Source organism: Melanerpes formicivorus, unplaced genomic scaffold (genome assembly GCF_026170545.1).
Source record: "Melanerpes formicivorus ecotype bairdi unplaced genomic scaffold, bMelFor1.0.p_v2 SCAF_855, whole genome shotgun sequence".
NCBI classification, from domain to species: domain Eukaryota; kingdom Metazoa; phylum Chordata; class Aves; order Piciformes; family Picidae; genus Melanerpes; species Melanerpes formicivorus.
The window spans coordinates 56,531-74,477 of record NW_027143207.1 but is presented as its reverse complement, the minus strand read 5'-3'; the positions used below and the strand labels follow the sequence as shown (position 1 = coordinate 74,477).

The following is a 17,947-nucleotide window of genomic DNA, read 5'->3' as shown; positions in this document are numbered from 1 at the left end:
TGCCCCAGCCTCAGCCCTTTCCATCAGGAAGTGCCTCCTGCCCCCCAGCCTCAGCTCCTTCCATCAGGCAGTGCCTCCTGCCCCCCAGCCTCAGCCTCCCCTGGCACACCTTCAGGCCCTGCCCTCTTGCCCTGTCAGAAGTAGCCTGGGAGCAAAGCCTGCCCCCCCTACCCTTGATGTAGCTGTGGACAGTGCCAAGGTGCCCCTGAGCCTCCCTGCTCTGCTCAGCCCCCTGCTGCAGCCCCCTGCTCCCCAGCCCCCTCTAAGCTGTGCCCCTTGCCCTTGCAGCGAGCAGGAGCTGCCCACCCGCACTGCCCTGGAGGAGAAGGTGAGTGCCACACAGCCCTGCTGGCCAGGCAGCCCTGCTGGCCTCTCAGCCCTGCTGGCCTCTCAGCCCTGCTGGCCTCTCAGCCCTGCTGGCCTCAGCCCTGCTGGCCACTCAGCCCTGCTGGCCTCTCAGCCCCTGCTGGCCACACAGCCCTGCTGGCCTCAGCCCTGCTGGCCACTCAGCCCTGCTGGCCACTCAGCCCTGCTGGCCTCAGCCCTGCTGGCCACACAGCCCTGCTGGCCACTCAGCCCTGCTGGCCAGACACCCCTGCTGGCCACTCAGCCCTGCTGGCCACTCAGCCCTGCTGGCCTCTCAGCCCTGCTGGCCACACAGCCCTGCTGGCCTCTCAGCCCTGCTGGCCCTCTCAGCCCTGCTGGCCACTCAGCCCTGATGGCCACTCAGCCCCTGCTGGCCACACAGCCCTGCTGGCCTCAGCCCTGCTGGCCCACTCAGCCCTGCTGGCCTCTCAGCCCCTGCTGGCCAGGCAGCCCTGCTGGACTCTCAGCCCTGCTGCGCCTCAGCCCTGCTGGCCACTCAGCCCTGCTGGCCTCTCAGCCCTGCTGGCCACAGCCCTGCTGGTCACTCAGCCCTGCTGGCCTCTCAGCCCTGCTGGCCTCTCAGCCCTGCTGGCCACACAGCCCCTGCTGGTCACTCAGCCCTGCTGGCCAGACACCCCTGCTGGCCACTCAGCCCTGCTGGCCTCTCAGCCCTGCTGGCCTCTCAGCCCTGCTGGCCACTCAGCCCTGCTGGCCTCTCAGCCCTGCTGGCCTCAGCCCTGCTGGCCTCTCAGCCCTGCTGGCCTCAGCCCTGCTGGCCACTCAGCCCTGCTGGCCTCTCAGCCCTGCTGGCCTCTCAGGCCCTGGCTGGCCACTCAGCCCTGCTGGCCACTCAGCCCTGCTGGCCTCTCAGCCCTGCTGGCCTCAGCCCCTGCTGGCCACTCAGCCCCTGCTGGCCACTCAGCCCTGCTGGCCTCTCAGCCCTGCTGCCTCTCAGCCCTGCTGGCCTCTCAGCCCTGCTGCCTCTCAGCCCTGCTGGCCCACTCAGCCCTGCTGGCCACTCAGCCCTGCTGGCCTCTCAGCCCTGCTGCCTCTCAGCCCTGCTGCCTCTCAGCCCTGCTGGCCTCTCAGCCCTGCTGGCCTCTCAGCCCTGCTGCCTCTCAGCCCTGCTGGCCTCTCAGCCCTGCTGGCCACTCAGCCCTGCTGGCCACTCAGCCCTGCTGCCTCTCAGCCCTGCTGGCCTCTCAGCCCTGCTGGCCTCAGCCCTGCTGGCCTCTCAGCCCTGCTGGCCACACAGCCCTGCTGGCCTCAGCCCTGCTGCCTCTCAGCCCTGCTGGCCTCAGCCCTGCTGGCCTCAGCCCTGCTGCCTCTCAGCCCTGCTGGCCTCTCAGCCCTGCTGGCCACACAGCCCTGCTGGCCTCAGCCCTGCTGGCCTCTCAGCCCTGCTGGCCTCTCAGCCCTGCTGGTCACTCAGCCCTGCTGGCCAGGCAGCCTGCTGCCCTCCCAGCTCCTGGCCACTGCTGCCCACCAGAGAGGAGCTCTGCTTGCAGCCCAAGCTCTTGGGGCTTCTCTTTTGCTAGGCTGCAGCCCCAGGCTGCCTCGGGCTGGCAGGGACCTCTCAGGCTCCCCCAGCCCAGCCCCCTGCAGCCCCCAGGGACAGCCCCAAGCAGAGCAGGCTGCTCCCAGCCCCACACAACCTGCCCTGCACTGCTGCCAGCCATGGGGCAGCTCCACCTCTCTGGGCAGCCTGGGCCAGGCTCTCCCCACCCTCAGCACCAAACATTTCTCCTTCTCTCCACTCTCCATCTCCCTCTTGCAGTTCCAACCATCCCCCCTTGGCCTGGCCCAACAGGCCCTGCTCCAACCTCTGTCCCCAGCTCTCTGCTCAGCCCTTGGAGCACTGCAAGGCCACCAGGAGGTCTCCTGCAGCCTTCTGCAGACTGAACAGCCCCAGGGGCCATGGCCACAGGAAGCCCTCCAGCCATGGGGACTCCACCACCTCCCTGGGCAGCCTCTGCCAGGCCCTGAGCACTCTGGCAGCACAGTTCCTGCAGGCCCTGCAGCTGCCTGTGGATTGTCCTCATCCCTGCTGGGAGGTCCCAGGGAGCCAGCCCTGCCAGGGCACCCCTGCACCAGGGCCCTCAGCACCACATCCCCATGACTTTGAAACCCCTCCAGGCATGGGGACTCCACCACTGCCCTGGGCCAGGCCTTTGGGGAGGGAAATTGTTCCTCTTGTCCAAGCTCAACCTCCCCTGGGGCAGCTGGAGGCAGTTTCCTCTTCCCCTGCCACTTGCTCCTTGGGAGGAGAGCCCAGCCCCAGCTTACTGCAGCTGGGAAGTGAGCAGCTAAAGGGAGGGCAGTGCTGTGGGGCTGGGGACTCATCCTCTGGGGCTCCTCTCCTCACTGTCCATCTTGTGCTCTGCCCCCATGCCCAGCACAAGCAGCAGGAGATCGAGCGTGTGGACAAGTGGCTGAAGATGCTGAAGAAGTGGGGGAAGTACAGGAGCAGTGACAAGGTGAGGAGGAGGAGGAGGAGGAAGGGCCCAGGGCCAGAGGGAGGCAGCCTCCCAGTGAGGCTCTCAGAGGGCTGCTGGAGAAACCAGAGGCCACTGGGCAGCGCTGCCCTGGCCTGGAGTGCTGAAAGCTTTCCCCTGGAGCTGCTGGGCCCCAGGGCAGGGGCAGGTCCTGCCCTGCCTGCAGCAGGGCTCAGTGCTGGGCTGCCTGCACTCTCCTTCCCCTGCCTGCACTCTCCTTCCCCTGCCTGCACTTCTCCTTCCCCTGCCTGCACTCCTGCTTCCCCTGCCTGCACTCTCCTTCCCCTGCCTGCACTCCTGCTTCCCCTGCCTGCACTCTCCTTCCCCTGCCTGCACTCTCCTTCCCCTGCCTGCACTCCTGCTTCCCCTGCCTGCACTTCCCCTTCCCCTGCCTGCACTCCTGCTTCCCCTGCCTGCACTCTCCTTCCCCTGCCTGCACTTCTCCTTCCCCTGCCTGCACTCTCCTTCCCCTGCCTGCACTTCTCCTTCCCCTGCCTGCACTCCTGCTTCCCCTGCCTGCACTCCTGCTTCCCCTGCCTGCACTTCTCCTTCCCCTGCCTGCACTCCTGCTTCCCCTGCCTGCACTTCTCCTTCCCCTGCCTGCACTCCTGCTTCCCCTGCCTGCACTCCCCCTTCCCCTGCCTGCACTTCTCCTTCCCCTGCCTGCACTTCTCCTTCCCCTGCCTGCACTCCTGCTTCCCCTGCCTGCACTCCTGCGTCCCCTGCCTGCACTTCTCCTTCCCCTGCCTGCACTCCTGCTTCCCCTGCCTGCACTTCTCCTTCCCCTGCCTGCACTCCTGCTTCCCCTGCCTGCACTTCTCCTTCCCCTGCCTGCACTCCTGCTTCCCCTGCCTGCACTTCCCCTTCCCCTGCCTGCACTTCTCCTTCCCCTGCCTGCACTCCTGCTTCCCCTGCCTGCACTTCTCCTTCCCCTGCCTGCACTCCTGCTTCCCCTGCCTGCACTTCCCCTTCCCCTGCCTGCACTCCTGCTTCCCCTGCCTGCACTCCTGCTTCCCCTGCCTGCACTTCCCCTTCCCCTGCCTGCACTTCCCCTTCCCCTGCCTGCACTTCTCCTTCCCCTGCCTGCACTCCTGCTTCCCCTGCCTGCACTCCTCCTTCCCCTGCCTGCACTCCTGCTTCCCCTGCCTGCACTTCTCCTTCCCCTGCCTGCACTCCTGCTTCCCCTGCCTGCACTCCTGCTTCCCCTGCCTGCACTTCCCCTTCCCCTGCCTGCACTCCTGCTTCCCCTGCCTGCACTCCTGCTTCCCCTGCCTGCACTTCCCCTTCCCCTGCCTGCACTTCCCCTTCCCCTGCCTGCACTTCTCCTTCCCCTGCCTGCACTCCTGCTTCCCCTGCCTGCACTTCCCCTTCCCCTGCCTGCACTCCTGCTTCCCCTGCCTGCACTCCTGCTTCCCCTGCCTGCACTTCTCCTTCCCCTGCCTGCACTCCTGCTTCCCCTGCCTGCACTTCTCCTTCCCCTGCCTGCACTCCTGCTTCCCCTGCCTGCACTTCCCCTTCCCCTGCCTGCACTTCCCCTTCCCCTGCCTGCACTTCCCCTTCCCCTGCCTGCACTTCTCCTTCCCCTGCCTGCACTCCTGCTTCCCCTGCCTGCACTTCTCCTTCCCCTGCCTGCACTCCTGCTTCCCCTGCCTGCACTCCTGCTTCCCCTGCCTGCACTTCTCCTTCCCCTGCCTGCACTCCTGCTTCCCCTGCCTGCACTCCCCCTTCCCCTGCCTGCACTTCTCCTTCCCCTGCCTGCACTTCTCCTTCCCCTGCCTGCACTCCTGCTTCCCCTGCCTGCACTCCTGCGTCCCCTGCCTGCACTTCTCCTTCCCCTGCCTGCACTCCTGCTTCCCCTGCCTGCACTTCTCCTTCCCCTGCCTGCACTCCTGCTTCCCCTGCCTGCACTTCTCCTTCCCCTGCCTGCACTCCTGCTTCCCCTGCCTGCACTTCCCCTTCCCCTGCCTGCACTTCTCCTTCCCCTGCCTGCACTCCTGCTTCCCCTGCCTGCACTTCTCCTTCCCCTGCCTGCACTCCTGCTTCCCCTGCCTGCACTCCTGCTTCCCCTGCCTGCACTTCTCCTTCCCCTGCCTGCACTCCTGCTTCCCCTGCCTGCACTCCCCCTTCCCCTGCCTGCACTTCTCCTTCCCCTGCCTGCACTTCTCCTTCCCCTGCCTGCACTCCTGCTTCCCCTGCCTGCACTCCTGCTTCCCCTGCCTGCACTTCCCCTTCCCCTGCCTGCACTCCTGCTTCCCCTGCCTGCACTCCTGCTTCCCCTGCCTGCACTTCCCCTTCCCCTGCCTGCACTTCCCCTTCCCCTGCCTGCACTTCTCCTTCCCCTGCCTGCACTCCTGCTTCCCCTGCCTGCACTTCTCCTTCCCCTGCCTGCACTCCTGCTTCCCCTGCCTGCACTTCCCCTTCCCCTGCCTGCACTCCTGCTTCCCCTGCCTGCACTCCTGCTTCCCCTGCCTGCACTTCTCCTTCCCCTGCCTGCACTCCTGCTTCCCCTGCCTGCACTTCTCCTTCCCCTGCCTGCACTCCTGCTTCCCCTGCCTGCACTTCCCCTTCCCCTGCCTGCACTTCTCCTTCCCCTGCCTGCACTCCTGCTTCCCCTGCCTGCACTTCTCCTTCCCCTGCCTGCACTCCTGCTTCCCCTGCCTGCACTCCTGCTTCCCCTGCCTGCACTTCTCCTTCCCCTGCCTGCACTCCTGCTTCCCCTGCCTGCACTTCTCCTTCCCCTGCCTGCACTTCTCCTTCCCCTGCCTGCACTCCTGCTTCCCCTGCCTGCACTCCTGCGTCCCCTGCCTGCACTTCTCCTTCCCCTGCCTGCACTCCTGCTTCCCCTGCCTGCACTTCTCCTTCCCCTGCCTGCACTCCTGCTTCCCCTGCCTGCACTTCTCCTTCCCCTGCCTGCACTCCTGCTTCCCCTGCCTGCACTTCCCCTTCCCCTGCCTGCACTTCTCCTTCCCCTGCCTGCACTTCCCCTTCCCCTGCCTGCACTCCTGCTTCCCCTGCCTGCACTCCTGCTTCCCCTGCCTGCACTTCCCCTTCCCCTGCCTGCACTTCCCCTTCCCCTGCCTGCACTTCTCCTTCCCCTGCCTGCACTCTCCTTCCCCTGCCTGCACTCCTGCTTCCCCTGCCTGCACTTCCCCTTCCCCTGCCTGCACTTCTCCTTCCCCTGCCTGCACTCCTCCTTCCCCTGCCTGCACTTCTCCTTCCCCTGCCTGCACTTCTCCTTCCCCTGCCTGCACTCCTGCTTCCCCTGCCTGCACTTCTCCTTCCCCTGCCTGCACTCCTGCTTCCCCTGCCTGCACTTCCCCTTCCCCTGCCTGCACTTCTCCTTCCCCTGCCTGCACTCCTCCTTCCCCTGCCTGCACTCCTGCTTCCCCTGCCTGCACTCTCCTTCCCCTGCCTGCACTCCTGCTTCCCCTGCCTGCACTTCTCCTTCCCCTGCCTGCACTTCTCCTTCCCCTGCCTGCACTCCTGCTTCCCCTGCCTGCACTTCTGCTTCCCCTGCCTGCACTTCTCCTTCCCCTGCCTGCACTCCTGCTTCCCCTGCCTGCACTCCTGCTTCCCCTGCCTGCACTTCTGCTTCCCCTGCCTGCACTTCTCCTTCCCCTGCCTGCACTCCTGCTTCCCCTGCCTGCACTTCTGCTTCCCCTGCCTGCACTTCTCCTTCCCCTGCCTGCACTCCTCCTTCCCCTGCCTGCACTCCTGCTTCCCCTGCCTGCACTCTCCTTCCCCTGCCTGCACTCCTGCTTCCCCTGCCTGCACTTCTCCTTCCCCTGCCTGCACTTCTCCTTCCCCTGCCTGCACTCCTGCTTCCCCTGCCTGCACTTCTGCTTCCCCTGCCTGCACTTCTCCTTCCCCTGCCTGCACTCTCCTTCCCCTGCCTGCACTCCTGCTTCCCCTGCCTGCACTTCTCCTTCCCCTGCCTGCACTCTCCTTCCCCTGCCTGCAGGAGCAGAGCTGTTTGAGCACCCACCAGGGGCCTGCCCTGACAGCAGGGCTGCTCCTGTGGCACCAGCACCTGGCAGTGCTGTGGGGGGTGGGACTGGCATGGTGCAGCTGCTGGAGCCCCACCTCAGACCCCACTGCCTCCAGCTCTGGGGCCCCCAGCACAAGGAGGACCTGGAGCTGCTGGAGAGGCTCCAGAGGAGGCCACCAAGGTGAGCAGAGGCTGCAGAACCTCCCCTGTGGGGCCAGGCTGGGAGAGCTGGGGCTGTGCAGCCTGGAGAAGAGAAGGCTGCAGGGAGACCTCAGAGCAGCCTTGCAGTGCCTGAAGGGCTCCAGGAGAGCTGGGGAGGGACTCTGGCCAAGGGCTGGGAGTGCCAGGCTGAGGAACAATGGCTTTGAGCTGGGAGAGAGGAGATTGAGAGTGGAGAGGAGGAAGAAATTGTTGAGAGTGAGGCTGGGGAGACTCTGGCACAGGCTGCCCAGGGAGGCTGTGGCTGCCTCCTGCCTGGAGGGGTTCAGGGCCAGGCTGGGGTTGGTCTCTTCCCACTGGCAACAAGTGGCAGAACAGAAAGCAACAGCCTCAGGCTGTGCCAGGGGAGGGTCAGCCTGGATGTTAGGAGCAATTTCCTCCCAGCAAGGGTTGTGAGGCTCTGGCCCAGGCTGCCCAGGGAGCTGCTGCAGTCCCCATCCCTGGAGGGGTTTCAGAGCCTGGTGGATGTGGTGCTGAGGGCTGTGGCTCAGGGGCTGAGCAGCAGGGGTGGCAGTGTGAGCTGTGGGGCAGTGGCTGGGCTGGAGGAGCTCAAAGGTCTCTTCCAGCCTCAAGACTTCTGTGGTTCTGTGGTGTGAGCACCCCTGGGCCTCCCTGCTCAGGCAGTGGGGGCAGGCAGGGCTGTGTGGAGCAGCAGTGACCTCAGTCCTGGGTTTTGTATGGAGAACCACAGAGAGCTCTGGGCTGGGAGGGAGCTCCAGAGCTCAGCCAGCCCAAACCCTGCACTCAGCAGGGACATCCTCCCCTGGCAGAGAAGGCCTTGGGGGTGAAGCTGGGGGGGAGAAGCTGGAGAGGAGGCAGCAATGGGCACTGGCAGCACAGGAGGCCAAGGGCAGCCTGGGCTGCAGCCAAAGCAGTGTGGCCAGAGCTGGAGAGAGGATCCTGCCCCTCTGCTCTGCTCTGCTCTGGGGAGACCTCACCTGCAGGGCTGGGGCCAGCTGTGGGACCCTCAATATAGAGGAGAGACCAGAGGAGGCCCCAGGGATGCTCAGAGGCTGCAGCAGCTCTGCTGTGGGGCCAGGCTGGGAGGGTTGGGGCTGTGCAGCCTGGAGAGGAGAAGGCTGCAGGGAGAGCTCAGAGCAGCCTTGCAGTGCCTGAAGGGATCACAGAACCACAGAGTGCTCTGGGCTGGGAGGGAGCTCCAGAGCTCAGCCAGCCCAAGCCCTGCCCCCAGCAGGGACATCCTCCCCTGGAGCAGGCTGCCCAGAGCCCTCTCCAGCCTCCCCTGGAACAGCTCCAGGGATGGAGCCTCAGCCACCTCCCTGGGCAGCCTGCTGCAGTGTTCCAGCAGCCTCCTGGGGCAGAACTTGTTCCTCACATCCAATCTCCATCTGCTCTGCTCTGGTTTGAAGCCATTGCCCCTGGGCCTGTCCCTGCAGGCCTTTGGGCACAGTCTCTCTGCAGCCTTCTTGTAGCCCCTCCAGGTCCTGGCAGGCTGCTCTGAGGTCTGCCTGGAGCCTTCTCCTCTCCAGGCTGCACAGCCTCAGCTCCCTCAGCCTGGCCCCAGAGCAGAGCTGCTCCCAGAGCTCCTGGTTGTGCTCAGCAGCTGTTGCCATCAGGTCTGCTGGGTGGCCAGGGGCTGGAGTGGCCGAGTGGGTTGGGAGGCTTTGGAGCCAGAATCTCCCAGAGCTGTTGCAGTGGAATAAATGCCCCCATTGACAGCAGCCCAGGCTGCAGGCAGCTCTGGGGCACAGAGAGGGCATTGTCCCCCTGCTGGGGCACTGGAAGTGGCTCTTCTGCCTCCCAGCAAGCAGTGCTGGGCCCCAGCAGGGAAGGAGCAGTCTGGTGACCCCAGGGAGGAGAAAGGAGCTTTGGTTTCAGTCCTGAGCAGCCTGACCCCCTGCTGCCCTGTGCCAGGGCAGGCAGAAAGGGCTGTGCCACCCAGCAGCTGGGCAGCAGTGAGGACAAGGAGCTGGAGAGAGGCACCAAGACCTCCAGGGGCACAGAACTGCTTAAAAACAGTCACTAAAGTCAGGCTGTGTCCTTCACCTGGGGGTGCAGCACCACAGCCTGGGCTCAGGAGCAGGGGCAGCTGCTCAGAGGTGCCTGCTGCCAAGGCTGGGGCTGCCCAGGGCTGGCATTTGAAGGGCCAGGGTGGCATTTGAAGGGCCAGGGCTGGCATTTGGAGGGCCAGGGCTGGCATTTGAAGGACCAGGGTGGCATTTGAAGGGCCAAGGGTGGCATTTGGAGGACCAGGGGTGGCATTTGAAGGGCCAGGGCTGGCATTTGAAGGACCAGGGCTGGCATTTGAAGGGCCAGGGGTGGCATTTGGAGGACCAGGGGTGGCATTTGGAGGGCCAGGGGTGGCATTTGAAGGGCCAGGGCTGGCATTTGGAGGGCCAGGGATGGCATTTGGAGGGCCAAGGGTGGCATTTGAAGGGCCAGGGGTGGCATTTGGAGGACCAGGGGTGGCATTTGAAGGGCCAGGGCTGGCATTTGATGGGCCAGGGCTGGCATTTGAAGGACCAGGGGTGGCATTTGAAGGACCAGGGGTGGCATTTGAAGGGCCAGGGCTGGCATTTGAAGGACCAGGGGTGGCATTTGAAGGACCAGGGCTGGCATTTGAAGGGCCAGGGGTGGCATTTGAAGGGCCAGGGGTGGCATTTGAGGGGCCAGGGCTGGCATTTGGAGGGCCAGGGATGGCATTTGGAGGACCTGATGGGAGGCCCCCAGTCCTGCCCCTCAGCTGGCTGTGGGACTTGCTGGCTGAAGCAGAGGTGCTGAGCCCCTGTGTGGTGCTGCTGGAGGCTAGTGGGTTGCTGGGTTGCTCTCCCAGCCCCCAGGCTCTCAGAGCTGCCTGCAGGTTCCCAGCAGCTTGGGTTTGCCCCTTGGCTGGCAGGATGGAAGCTGAGTGGCAGCAGGCAGCAGCTCTGGGCTGGGTTAAAGCCTTGGCTGCCAGCTTTGGGCATCAGCTCTCCCTGGGGCAGAGCCTTCCCTCTGCTCATGGAGCCACAGTGGCTTAGGCTGGAAGGGACTCCTGAGATCAGCTGCTCCAAGCCCTGCCATGCCCAGGGACCCCTCCCAGCCAGGCTCAGCTGCTCAGGGCCTCATCCTGCCTGGCCCTGAACACCTCCAGGGTTGTTCCACAGCCTCCCTGGGCAGCCTGTGCCAGGCTCTCCCCAGCCTCACACTGCAGAACTTCTTCCTCAGCTCCACTCTAACCCTGCTCTGCCTCAGCTCCAAACCATTGCCCTGGGCCTGCTGTGCCTGGCAGCAGTGTGCCCTGGCAGCAGTGTGCCCTGGCAGCAGTGTGCCCTGGCAGCAGTGTGCCTGGCAGCCTGGTGCCCTGGCAGCCTGCTGCCTGTCAGGCTGCTGCCCTCTCAGCCTGGTGCCCAGGCTCAGGCTGGTGCCTGTCAGGCTGCTGCCCTCTCAGCCTGGTGCCCAGGCTCAGGCTGGTGCCTGTCAGGCTGCTGCCCTCTCAGCCTGGTGCCCAGGCTCAGGCTGGTGCCTGTCAGGCCGGTGCCCAGGCTCAGGCTGGTGCCCAGGCTCAGGCTGGTGCCTGTCAGGCCGGTGCCCAGGCTCAGGCTGGTGCCCAGGCTCAGGCCGGTGCCTGTCAGGCCGGTGCCCAGGCTCAGGCTGGTGCCCAGCCAGGCTGGTGCCTGTCAGGCCGGTGCCCAGGCTCAGGCCGGTGCCTGTCAGGCCGGTGCCCAGGCTCAGGCTGGTGCCCAGGCTCAGGCTGGTGCCTGTCAGGCCGGTGCCCAGGCTCAGGCTGGTGCCCAGGCTCAGGCCGGTGCCCGTGCTCAGGCTGCCCTCCCCGCAGATGTGCCGCCGTGTCTACAAGGGGATCCCGCTGCAGGTGCGGGGCCAGGTCTGGGCTCTGCTGCTGGATGTGGAGAGGATGAAGAAGGAGAACGAAGGGAAGTACGAGGTAGGCCTGGCCTGGGCACGGGGGAGGGGCCTGGGGGCTGGGGGCAGGGGGGCCTGGGGCTGTGCTGCTGCAGGAGGCTCTGTGCCAGCCTGCAGGGGCAGGGGGGCTGAGGGGGGGCTGGGGGACCCTGCACAAAGCCCTCACCCCTGCCTGGGGGGGCCAAGAGCCTCTGGCTGCACTGGGAGGTGGCACTGGGAGGTGGCACTGGGAGGTGGCACTGGGAGGTAGCACTGGGGCTGCCCAGCACTGCTGGGAAGCAAAAAGGCTCAAAATGAGCAAGGACTGAAAAGAGGAAGGCTGTCAGCTCCTCCTCTGGGCTGGGGGCTTCCAGCCTGCTGCAGCTCTGCACTGAGCTGGGGGCTTCCAGCCTGCACCAGCTCTGCACTGGGCTGGGGGCTTCCAGCCTGCTGCAGCTCTGCACTGGGCTGGGGGCTTCCAACCTGCTGCAGCTCTGCACTGGGCTGGGGGCTTCCAGCCTGCTCCAGCTCTGCACTGGGCTGGGGGCTTCCAGCCTCCTCCAGCTCTGCACTGGGCTGGGGGCTTCCAGCCTGCTCCAGCTCTGCACTGGGCTGGGGGCTTCCAGCCTGCTCCAGCTCTGCACTGGGCTGGGGGCTTCCAGCCTGCTGCAGCTCTGCACTGGGCTGGGGGCTTCCAGCCTGCTGCAGCTCTGCACTGGGCTGGGGGCTTCCAGCCTCCTCCAGCTCTGCACTGGGCTGGGGGCTTCCAGCCTCCTCCAGCTCTGCACTGGGCTGGGGGCTTCCAGCCTGCTGCAGCTGTGACTGGGCTGGGGGCTTCCAACCTGCTGCAGCTGTGACTGGGCTGGGGGCTTCCAGCCTGCTGCAGCTCTGCACTGGGCTGGGGGCTTCCAGCCTGCTGCAGCTGTGACTGGGCTGGGGGCTTCCAGCCTGCTGCAGCTCTGCACTGGGCTGGGGGCTTCCAGCCTCCTCCAGCTCTGCACTGGGCTGGGGGCTTCCAGCCTCCTCCAGCTCTGCACTGGGCTGGGGGCTTCCAGCCTGCTGCAGCTGTGACTGGGCTGGGGGCTTCCAACCTGCTGCAGCTGTGACTGGGCTGGGGGCTTCCAGCCTGCTGCAGCTCTGCACTGGGCTGGGGGCTTCCAGCCTGCTCCAGCTCTGCACTGGGCTGGGGGCTTCCAGCCTCTTCCAGCTGTGGATTGTGCTGTTCCTGCTGCTGGAGCAGGATGACCTTGCTCAGGGATGGCCTTGCTCAGGGATGGCCTTGCTCAGGGTTGGCCTTGCTCAGGGTTGGCCTTGCTCAGGGTTAGCCTTGCTCAGGGTTAGCCTTGCTCAGGGATGGCCTTGCTCAGGGATGGCCTTGCTCAGGGTTAGCCTTGCTCAGGGATGGCCTTGCTCAGGGTTGGCCTTGCTCTCCCAGCCTGGGTGCTGTTGTAGCCTGTATCCCATAGCTGGGTGAGGATCAGGCTGTGGTGGGGTCATGGAAGCATGGAATGCAGGGGGTTGGAAGGGACCTTTAGAAGCCTTCTTGTCCAACTGCCCCTGCAGGGACAGCTCCAACTGAATGAGGTTGCTCAGAGCCACATCAAGTTTGACCTTGAATGGCTCCAGGCAGGAGGCAGCCACAGCCTCCCTGGGCAGCCTGTGCCAGAGTCTCCCCAGCCTCACTCTCAACCATTTCTTCCTCCTCTCCACTCTCAGTCTCCTCTCTCCCAGCTCAAAGCCACTGTTCCTCAGCCTGGCACTCCCAGCCCTTGTCCAGAGTCCCTCCCCAGCTCTCCTGGAGCCCTTCAGGCACTGCAAGGCTGCTCTGAGGTCTCCCTGCAGCCTTCTCTTCTCCAGGCTGCACAGCCCCAGCTCTCCCAGCCTGGCCCCACAGGGGAGGTTCTGCAGCCTCTGCTCACCTTGGTGGCCTCCTCTGGAGCCTCTCCAGCAGCTCCAGGTCCCCCTTGTGTTGAGGGTCCCATACCTGGCCCCAGCCCTGCAGTGAGGTCTCCCCAGAGCAGAGCAGAGGGGCAGGATCCTCTCTCCAGCTCTGGCCCTCTGCCCTGGCTGCAGCCCAGGCTGTGGCTCTGGGGGGGCAGGTCTGGTTTGGGGCAGGAGGTGCAGTGCTGCTGCCAGCAGCTGTTTGTGTAATCCCTGCCTGCTAAGCAGGGTGATGCTCACCCTCATCATCCTCACTGCAGTGGAGATGTTCCCAGGGAGCTGCCAGGGGCTTAGGCAATCAGCAGAGGTCAGAAGCAATCCCAGCAAGCAGATCCTTGCCCTGCTCCCTCTCTTCAAGCAGGGAGCTGGAAGCAATCCAAGCAAAGGGAAGTCCCCAGGGGTTTGCTGTGTGCTGCAGAGGGTCTGCACTGAGCAGCAGCTTTAGGGCTAAGAGGCTTTGCTGGCTGCAAACCCCCTACAAGCTCTTCTTAAGCTGCCTCTTCTTGGGGCAGCTGCTGCCAGTGGCCTGCAGTGGTCAGTGGTGTCCTCCCTACTCCAGTCTTGAGGTCTGTGGTGACAGGCTGGACTCCACGATCCTTGAGGTCTCTCCCAACCTTGGTGATGCTGAATACTGAACACAGTGATTAGCTGTCCCCTGATGGCCCCCAGGAGAGGCTCACTGCAGGCCTTGCATGAGGGCTTCTGCCTTGCCCTGGGGCACTGCATCTGGGCACTGGGTCCAGTGCTGGGCTTCCCAGTCCCAGAGCTTCAGTAGTGACTCTCACTGCTGAAACCTGGGGTTAGGAAAGGCAGAAGAGGTCAAGAGAGGTTCTCCTGCCCCTCTGCTCTGCCCTGCTGAAGCCACAGCTGGAGCCCTGGGTCCTCTTCTGGGCTCCCCAGTCCCAGAGGGACAGGGAACTGCTGGAGAGAGTCCAGGGCAGGCTGCAGAGCTGCTGAGGGACCTGGAGCAGCTCTGGGAGCAGCAAAGGCTGAGAGCCCTGGGGCTGAGAGCCTGCAGCAGAGCAGCCCCAGAGGGCAGCTGAGCAATGCTCAGCAAGAGCTAAAGGAGCTGTGGGGGGCAAGAGGCTGGGGCCAGGCTCTGCTGAGTGGTGCCCAGGGACAGCACAAGGGACAGCAAGGGGCACAGAGTGGCAGCCAGAAGGTTGGAGCTGAGCAGGAGGAGAAAGTTGTTTGGTGTGAGGCTGCTGGAGGCCTGGAGCAGGCTGCCCAGAGAGGTTGTGGAGTCTCCTGGGGTGGAGAGCTTCCAACCCCCCCTGGCTGTGTTCCTCTGTGTCCTGCCCTGGGTGATGCTCCCCTGGCAGGGGCTTGGACTGGATGATCTCCAAGGTCCCTTCCAGCCCCTGATGTTCTGTGTTTCAGTGTCCCAGTGGGGAGCCAGCAAGGGGGAGCTGAGGACTCTTAGCTTTGAGTTGAGCTTCTGTGCCAGCTCCTGCCAGTTGTCCCCAGCCCGAGGGAATGGCCCAGGGCTGCTCTTGGGGTGGGAACTGCTTCAGCCTGGGATGGTTCTGCAAGGGCAGGAGGTGGAGGTCACTGCAGAGAGTCTGCTGAGGCAGTTTGGACTTCACTGTGACTGAGCCTCTGGGGCTGTGGGGGCCTGGGGGTGTGCTGGTTAGTGGTGATCACAGAACCACAGAAGGGCTCAGGATGGAGAGAGCTCAGAGATCATCTGCTCCAAGCCCCTGCCAGGGGCAGGGCCTCTTCTCAGCTACACTCAGCTGTCAGGGCATCATCCAGCCTGACCCTGAACCCCTCCAGGCAGGAGGCAGCCACAGCCTCCCTGGGCAGCCTGTGCCAGAGCCTCCCCAGCCTCACACTGCAGAGCTTCTTCCTCAGCTCCACTCTAACCCTGCTCTGCCTCAGCTCCAAACCATTCCCCCTTGGCCTGGCTCCAGACCCCCTCAGCAGAAGTCTCTCTGCAGCCTTCCTGCAGGATTCCTTCAGCTCCTGGCAGGCAGCTCCAGCTGAGCAGCTGCTGGCACTTCTGCAGGCTCAGAGTGCTCCTCTGCTGGCCTCTGGCCAGATCCCCATGGGAATGCTCTCTGTGAGCCTCCTCTGCACAGCTTGGACTTGGTTGTGTCTGAGCCTGTGGTGTGGTGAGGGCCTGGGGCTGTGCCTCAATGTGGGGCTTAGGAAAGTGTCCCTGGAGTGCCAGCTGAGGTCTCCACACTCAGAGCAGTCAGAGTGGCTCCCACAAAGACACCAGAAGAAGCCAGAGTGGAATTGAACTGGAAGGCTTTAGATTCTGAGTTGTGTTGGGGCACAACAACCCCAAGCAAGGCTCCAGGCTTGGGGCAGTGTGGCTGAAAGCTGCTGGCAGGAAGGGACCTGGGGGTGCTGATGGCCAAGCAGCGGAACAGGAGCCAGCAGCGTGCCCAGGGGGCCAAGAAAGCCAAAGGCCTCCTGGCTGGGATCAGCAATGCTGTGTCCAGAGGAGCAGGGAGGGGATGGTGCCCTGGCACTCAGCTCTGGGGAGGCCACACCTGGAGTGCTGTGCCCAGTCCTGGGCTCCTCAGTGCCAGAGAGCTGTGGAGGTGCTGGAGCCAGGGCAGAGCAGGGCAAGGAAGCTGGGAAGGGCCTGGGCAATAAATCTGGTGAGGAGAGACTGAAGGAGCTGGGGATGGTTAGAGTGAAAGAGAGGAGGCTGAGGGAGACCTCATTGGTGTCTACAGCTCCCTGAGAGGAGGCTGTGGAGAGGCTGCTGCTGGTCTCTCCTCCCAGGTCATTAGGGACAGGACAAGAGGGAATGGCCTCAAGCTGCCCCTGGGGAGGTTCAGACTGGAGAGTAGGAAGAAATTTTCCCCACAAGAGTGGTCAGGGACTGGAAGGTGCTGCCCAGGGGGGTGGTGGAGTCCCCAAGCCTGGAGGTGTTTGAGGGAGGTTTGGCTGTGGTGCTTGGGGCTGTGGTTTAGGGCTGAGCCTTGCAGAGCAGGGTCCTGGGTTGGACTTGGTGCTGCTGAGGCTCTGTTCCCAGCTGGCTGTTTCTGTGCTTCTGTGATCCTGTGCTGGAGGGAGGCTGGGGGTAGGCGGGGGGCTGGCTGGGGACTGGTTGGGGGCTGGTTGGGGGCTGGCTGGGGGCTGGCTGGGGGGTGGCTGGGGGCTGGCTGGGGGGTGGCTGGGGGCTGGGGGCAGTGTCCCTCCCCCATAGAATCACAGAGCTGTCAGGGTTGGAAGGGACCTCAAGGCTCATCCAGCTCCAACCCCCTGCAGGGGGGGGGCAGGGACACCTCCCACCGGGGCCGTTTGCTCACAGCCACATCCAGCCTGGCCTGGAACACCTCCAGGGCTGAGGCTTCCAGCACCCCCCTGGGGCTGTGATGACCTCCAGCCGGCCCCTGCGGCCCCCAGCTGCCGGCGACCTGCTGGCTGTGGGCTGGGTCTGACTCCTGCCCCTGTCTGCTCCTCCTCCCCGGCAGCAAATGAAGGAGCAGGCCAAGAGCCTCTCCTCGGAGATCAAACAGATCGACCTGGACGTGAACAGAACCTTCCGCAACCACATCATGTTCCGGGAGCGCTACGGCGTCAAGTGAGCCGGCAGGGGGCGCTGTGGGCAGGGGGCGCTGTGCGCAGGGGGTGCTGCAGGCAGGGGGCGCTGCGGGCAGGGGGCGCTGTGCACAGGGGCGCTGCGGGCAGGGGCGCTGTGGGCAGGGGGCCCTGTGGGCCGGGGGCGCTGTGGGCAAGGGGTGCTGCGGGCAGGGGTGCTGCGGGCAGGGGGCGCTGCGGGCAGGGGGCGCTGCGGGCAGGGGTGCTGCGGGCAGGGGGTGCTGCGGGCAGGGGGTGCTGTGCGCAGGGGGTGCTGTGCACAGGGGGCGCTGCGGGCAGGGGGTGCTGTGCGCAGGGGGCGCTGCGGGCAGGGGGTGCTGTGGGCAGGGGGTGCTGTGGGCAGGGGTGCTGTGCGCAGGGGGTGCTGTGCGCAGGGGGTGCTGTGGGCAGGGGTGCTGTGCACAGGGGGTGCTGCGGGCAGGGGGTGCTGTGGGCAGGGGGTGTGGTGGGCAGGGGTGCTGCAGGCAGGGGGCGCTGCGGGCAGGGGGTGCTGTGGGCAGGGGGTGTGGTGGGCAGGGGGCGCTGCGGGCAGGGGGCGCTGCGGGCAGGGGGTGCTGTGCGCAGGGGGCGCTGCGGGCAGGAGGTGCTGTGCGCAGGGGGTGCTGTGCGCAGGGGGTGCTGTGCGCAGGGGCGCTGTGGGCAGGGGGCACTGCAGGCAGGGGGTGCTGTGGGCAGGGGGCGCTGGGGGCAGGGGGTGCTGGGGGCAGGGGGCGCTGGGGGCAGGGGGTGCTGGGGGCAGGGGGCGCTGTGCGCGGGGGTGTTGCAGGCAGGGGGTGCTGCGGGCAGTGGGTGCTGCGGGCAGGGGGTGCTGTGCACAGGGGCGCTGCGGGCAGGGGTGCTGCGAGCAGGGGTGCTGCGGGCAGGGGGTGCTGTGGGCAGGGGTTGCTGTGGGCAGGGGGCGCTGCGGGCAGGGGGTGCTGTGGGCAGGGGGTGCTGCGGGCAGGGGGCGGTGTGCGCAGGGGGTGCTGCGGGCTGGGGGCGCTGCGGGCAGGGGGTGCTGCGGGAAGGGGGTGCTGTGCGCAGGGGCACTGCAGGCAGGGGGTGCTGTGCGCAGGGGGTGCTGTGCGCAGGGGCACTGCAGGCAGGGGGTGCTGCGGGCAGGGGGCACTGTGCACAGGGGGTGCTGTGGGCAGGGGGCGCTGCGGGCAGGGGGTGCTGAGGGCATGGGGTGCTGTGGGCAGGGGCGCTGTGCACAGGGGCGCTGCGGACGGGGGCGCTGCGGGCAGGGGGTGCTGCGGGCAGGGGTTGCTGTGGGCAGGGGGCGCTCTAGGCAGGGGTGCTGTGGGCAAGGGGTGCTGCGGGCAGGGGTGCTGTGGGCAGGGGGCGCTGCGGGCAGGGGGCGCTGCGGGCAGGGGGTGCTGTGCGCAGGGGGTGCTGCGGGCAGGGGGCGCTGCGGGCAGGGGGTGCTGTGTGCAGGGGCGCTGCGGGCAAGGGGCACTGCGGGCAGGGGTGCTGTGGGCAGGGGGTGCTGTGGGCAGGGGGCGCTGCGGGCAGGGGCGCTGTGCGTGGGGGTGTTGCGGGCAGGGGGTTGCTG

At 66.0% G+C, this 17,947-nt stretch overlaps 1 protein-coding gene across 1 annotated transcript in view; it reads left to right on the top strand.

Annotated features, from left to right (window-relative positions):
- Positions 1 to 288: 288 nt before the first annotated feature.
- The window catches only part of LOC137460879 (USP6 N-terminal-like protein), a gene marked incomplete at its 5' end in the record, with an annotated part of 32,916 nt that continues 15,257 nt past the window's right edge, over positions 289 to 17,947 (top strand). Inside the window, 4 exons of the mRNA XM_068170928.1 lie at positions 289 to 328; positions 2,763 to 2,843; positions 10,847 to 10,954; positions 16,287 to 16,396. Coding sequence (XP_068027029.1) covers positions 289 to 328; positions 2,763 to 2,843; positions 10,847 to 10,954; positions 16,287 to 16,396 — 339 coding nt within the window. The remainder of the gene's footprint in view (positions 329 to 2,762; positions 2,844 to 10,846; positions 10,955 to 16,286; positions 16,397 to 17,947) is intronic.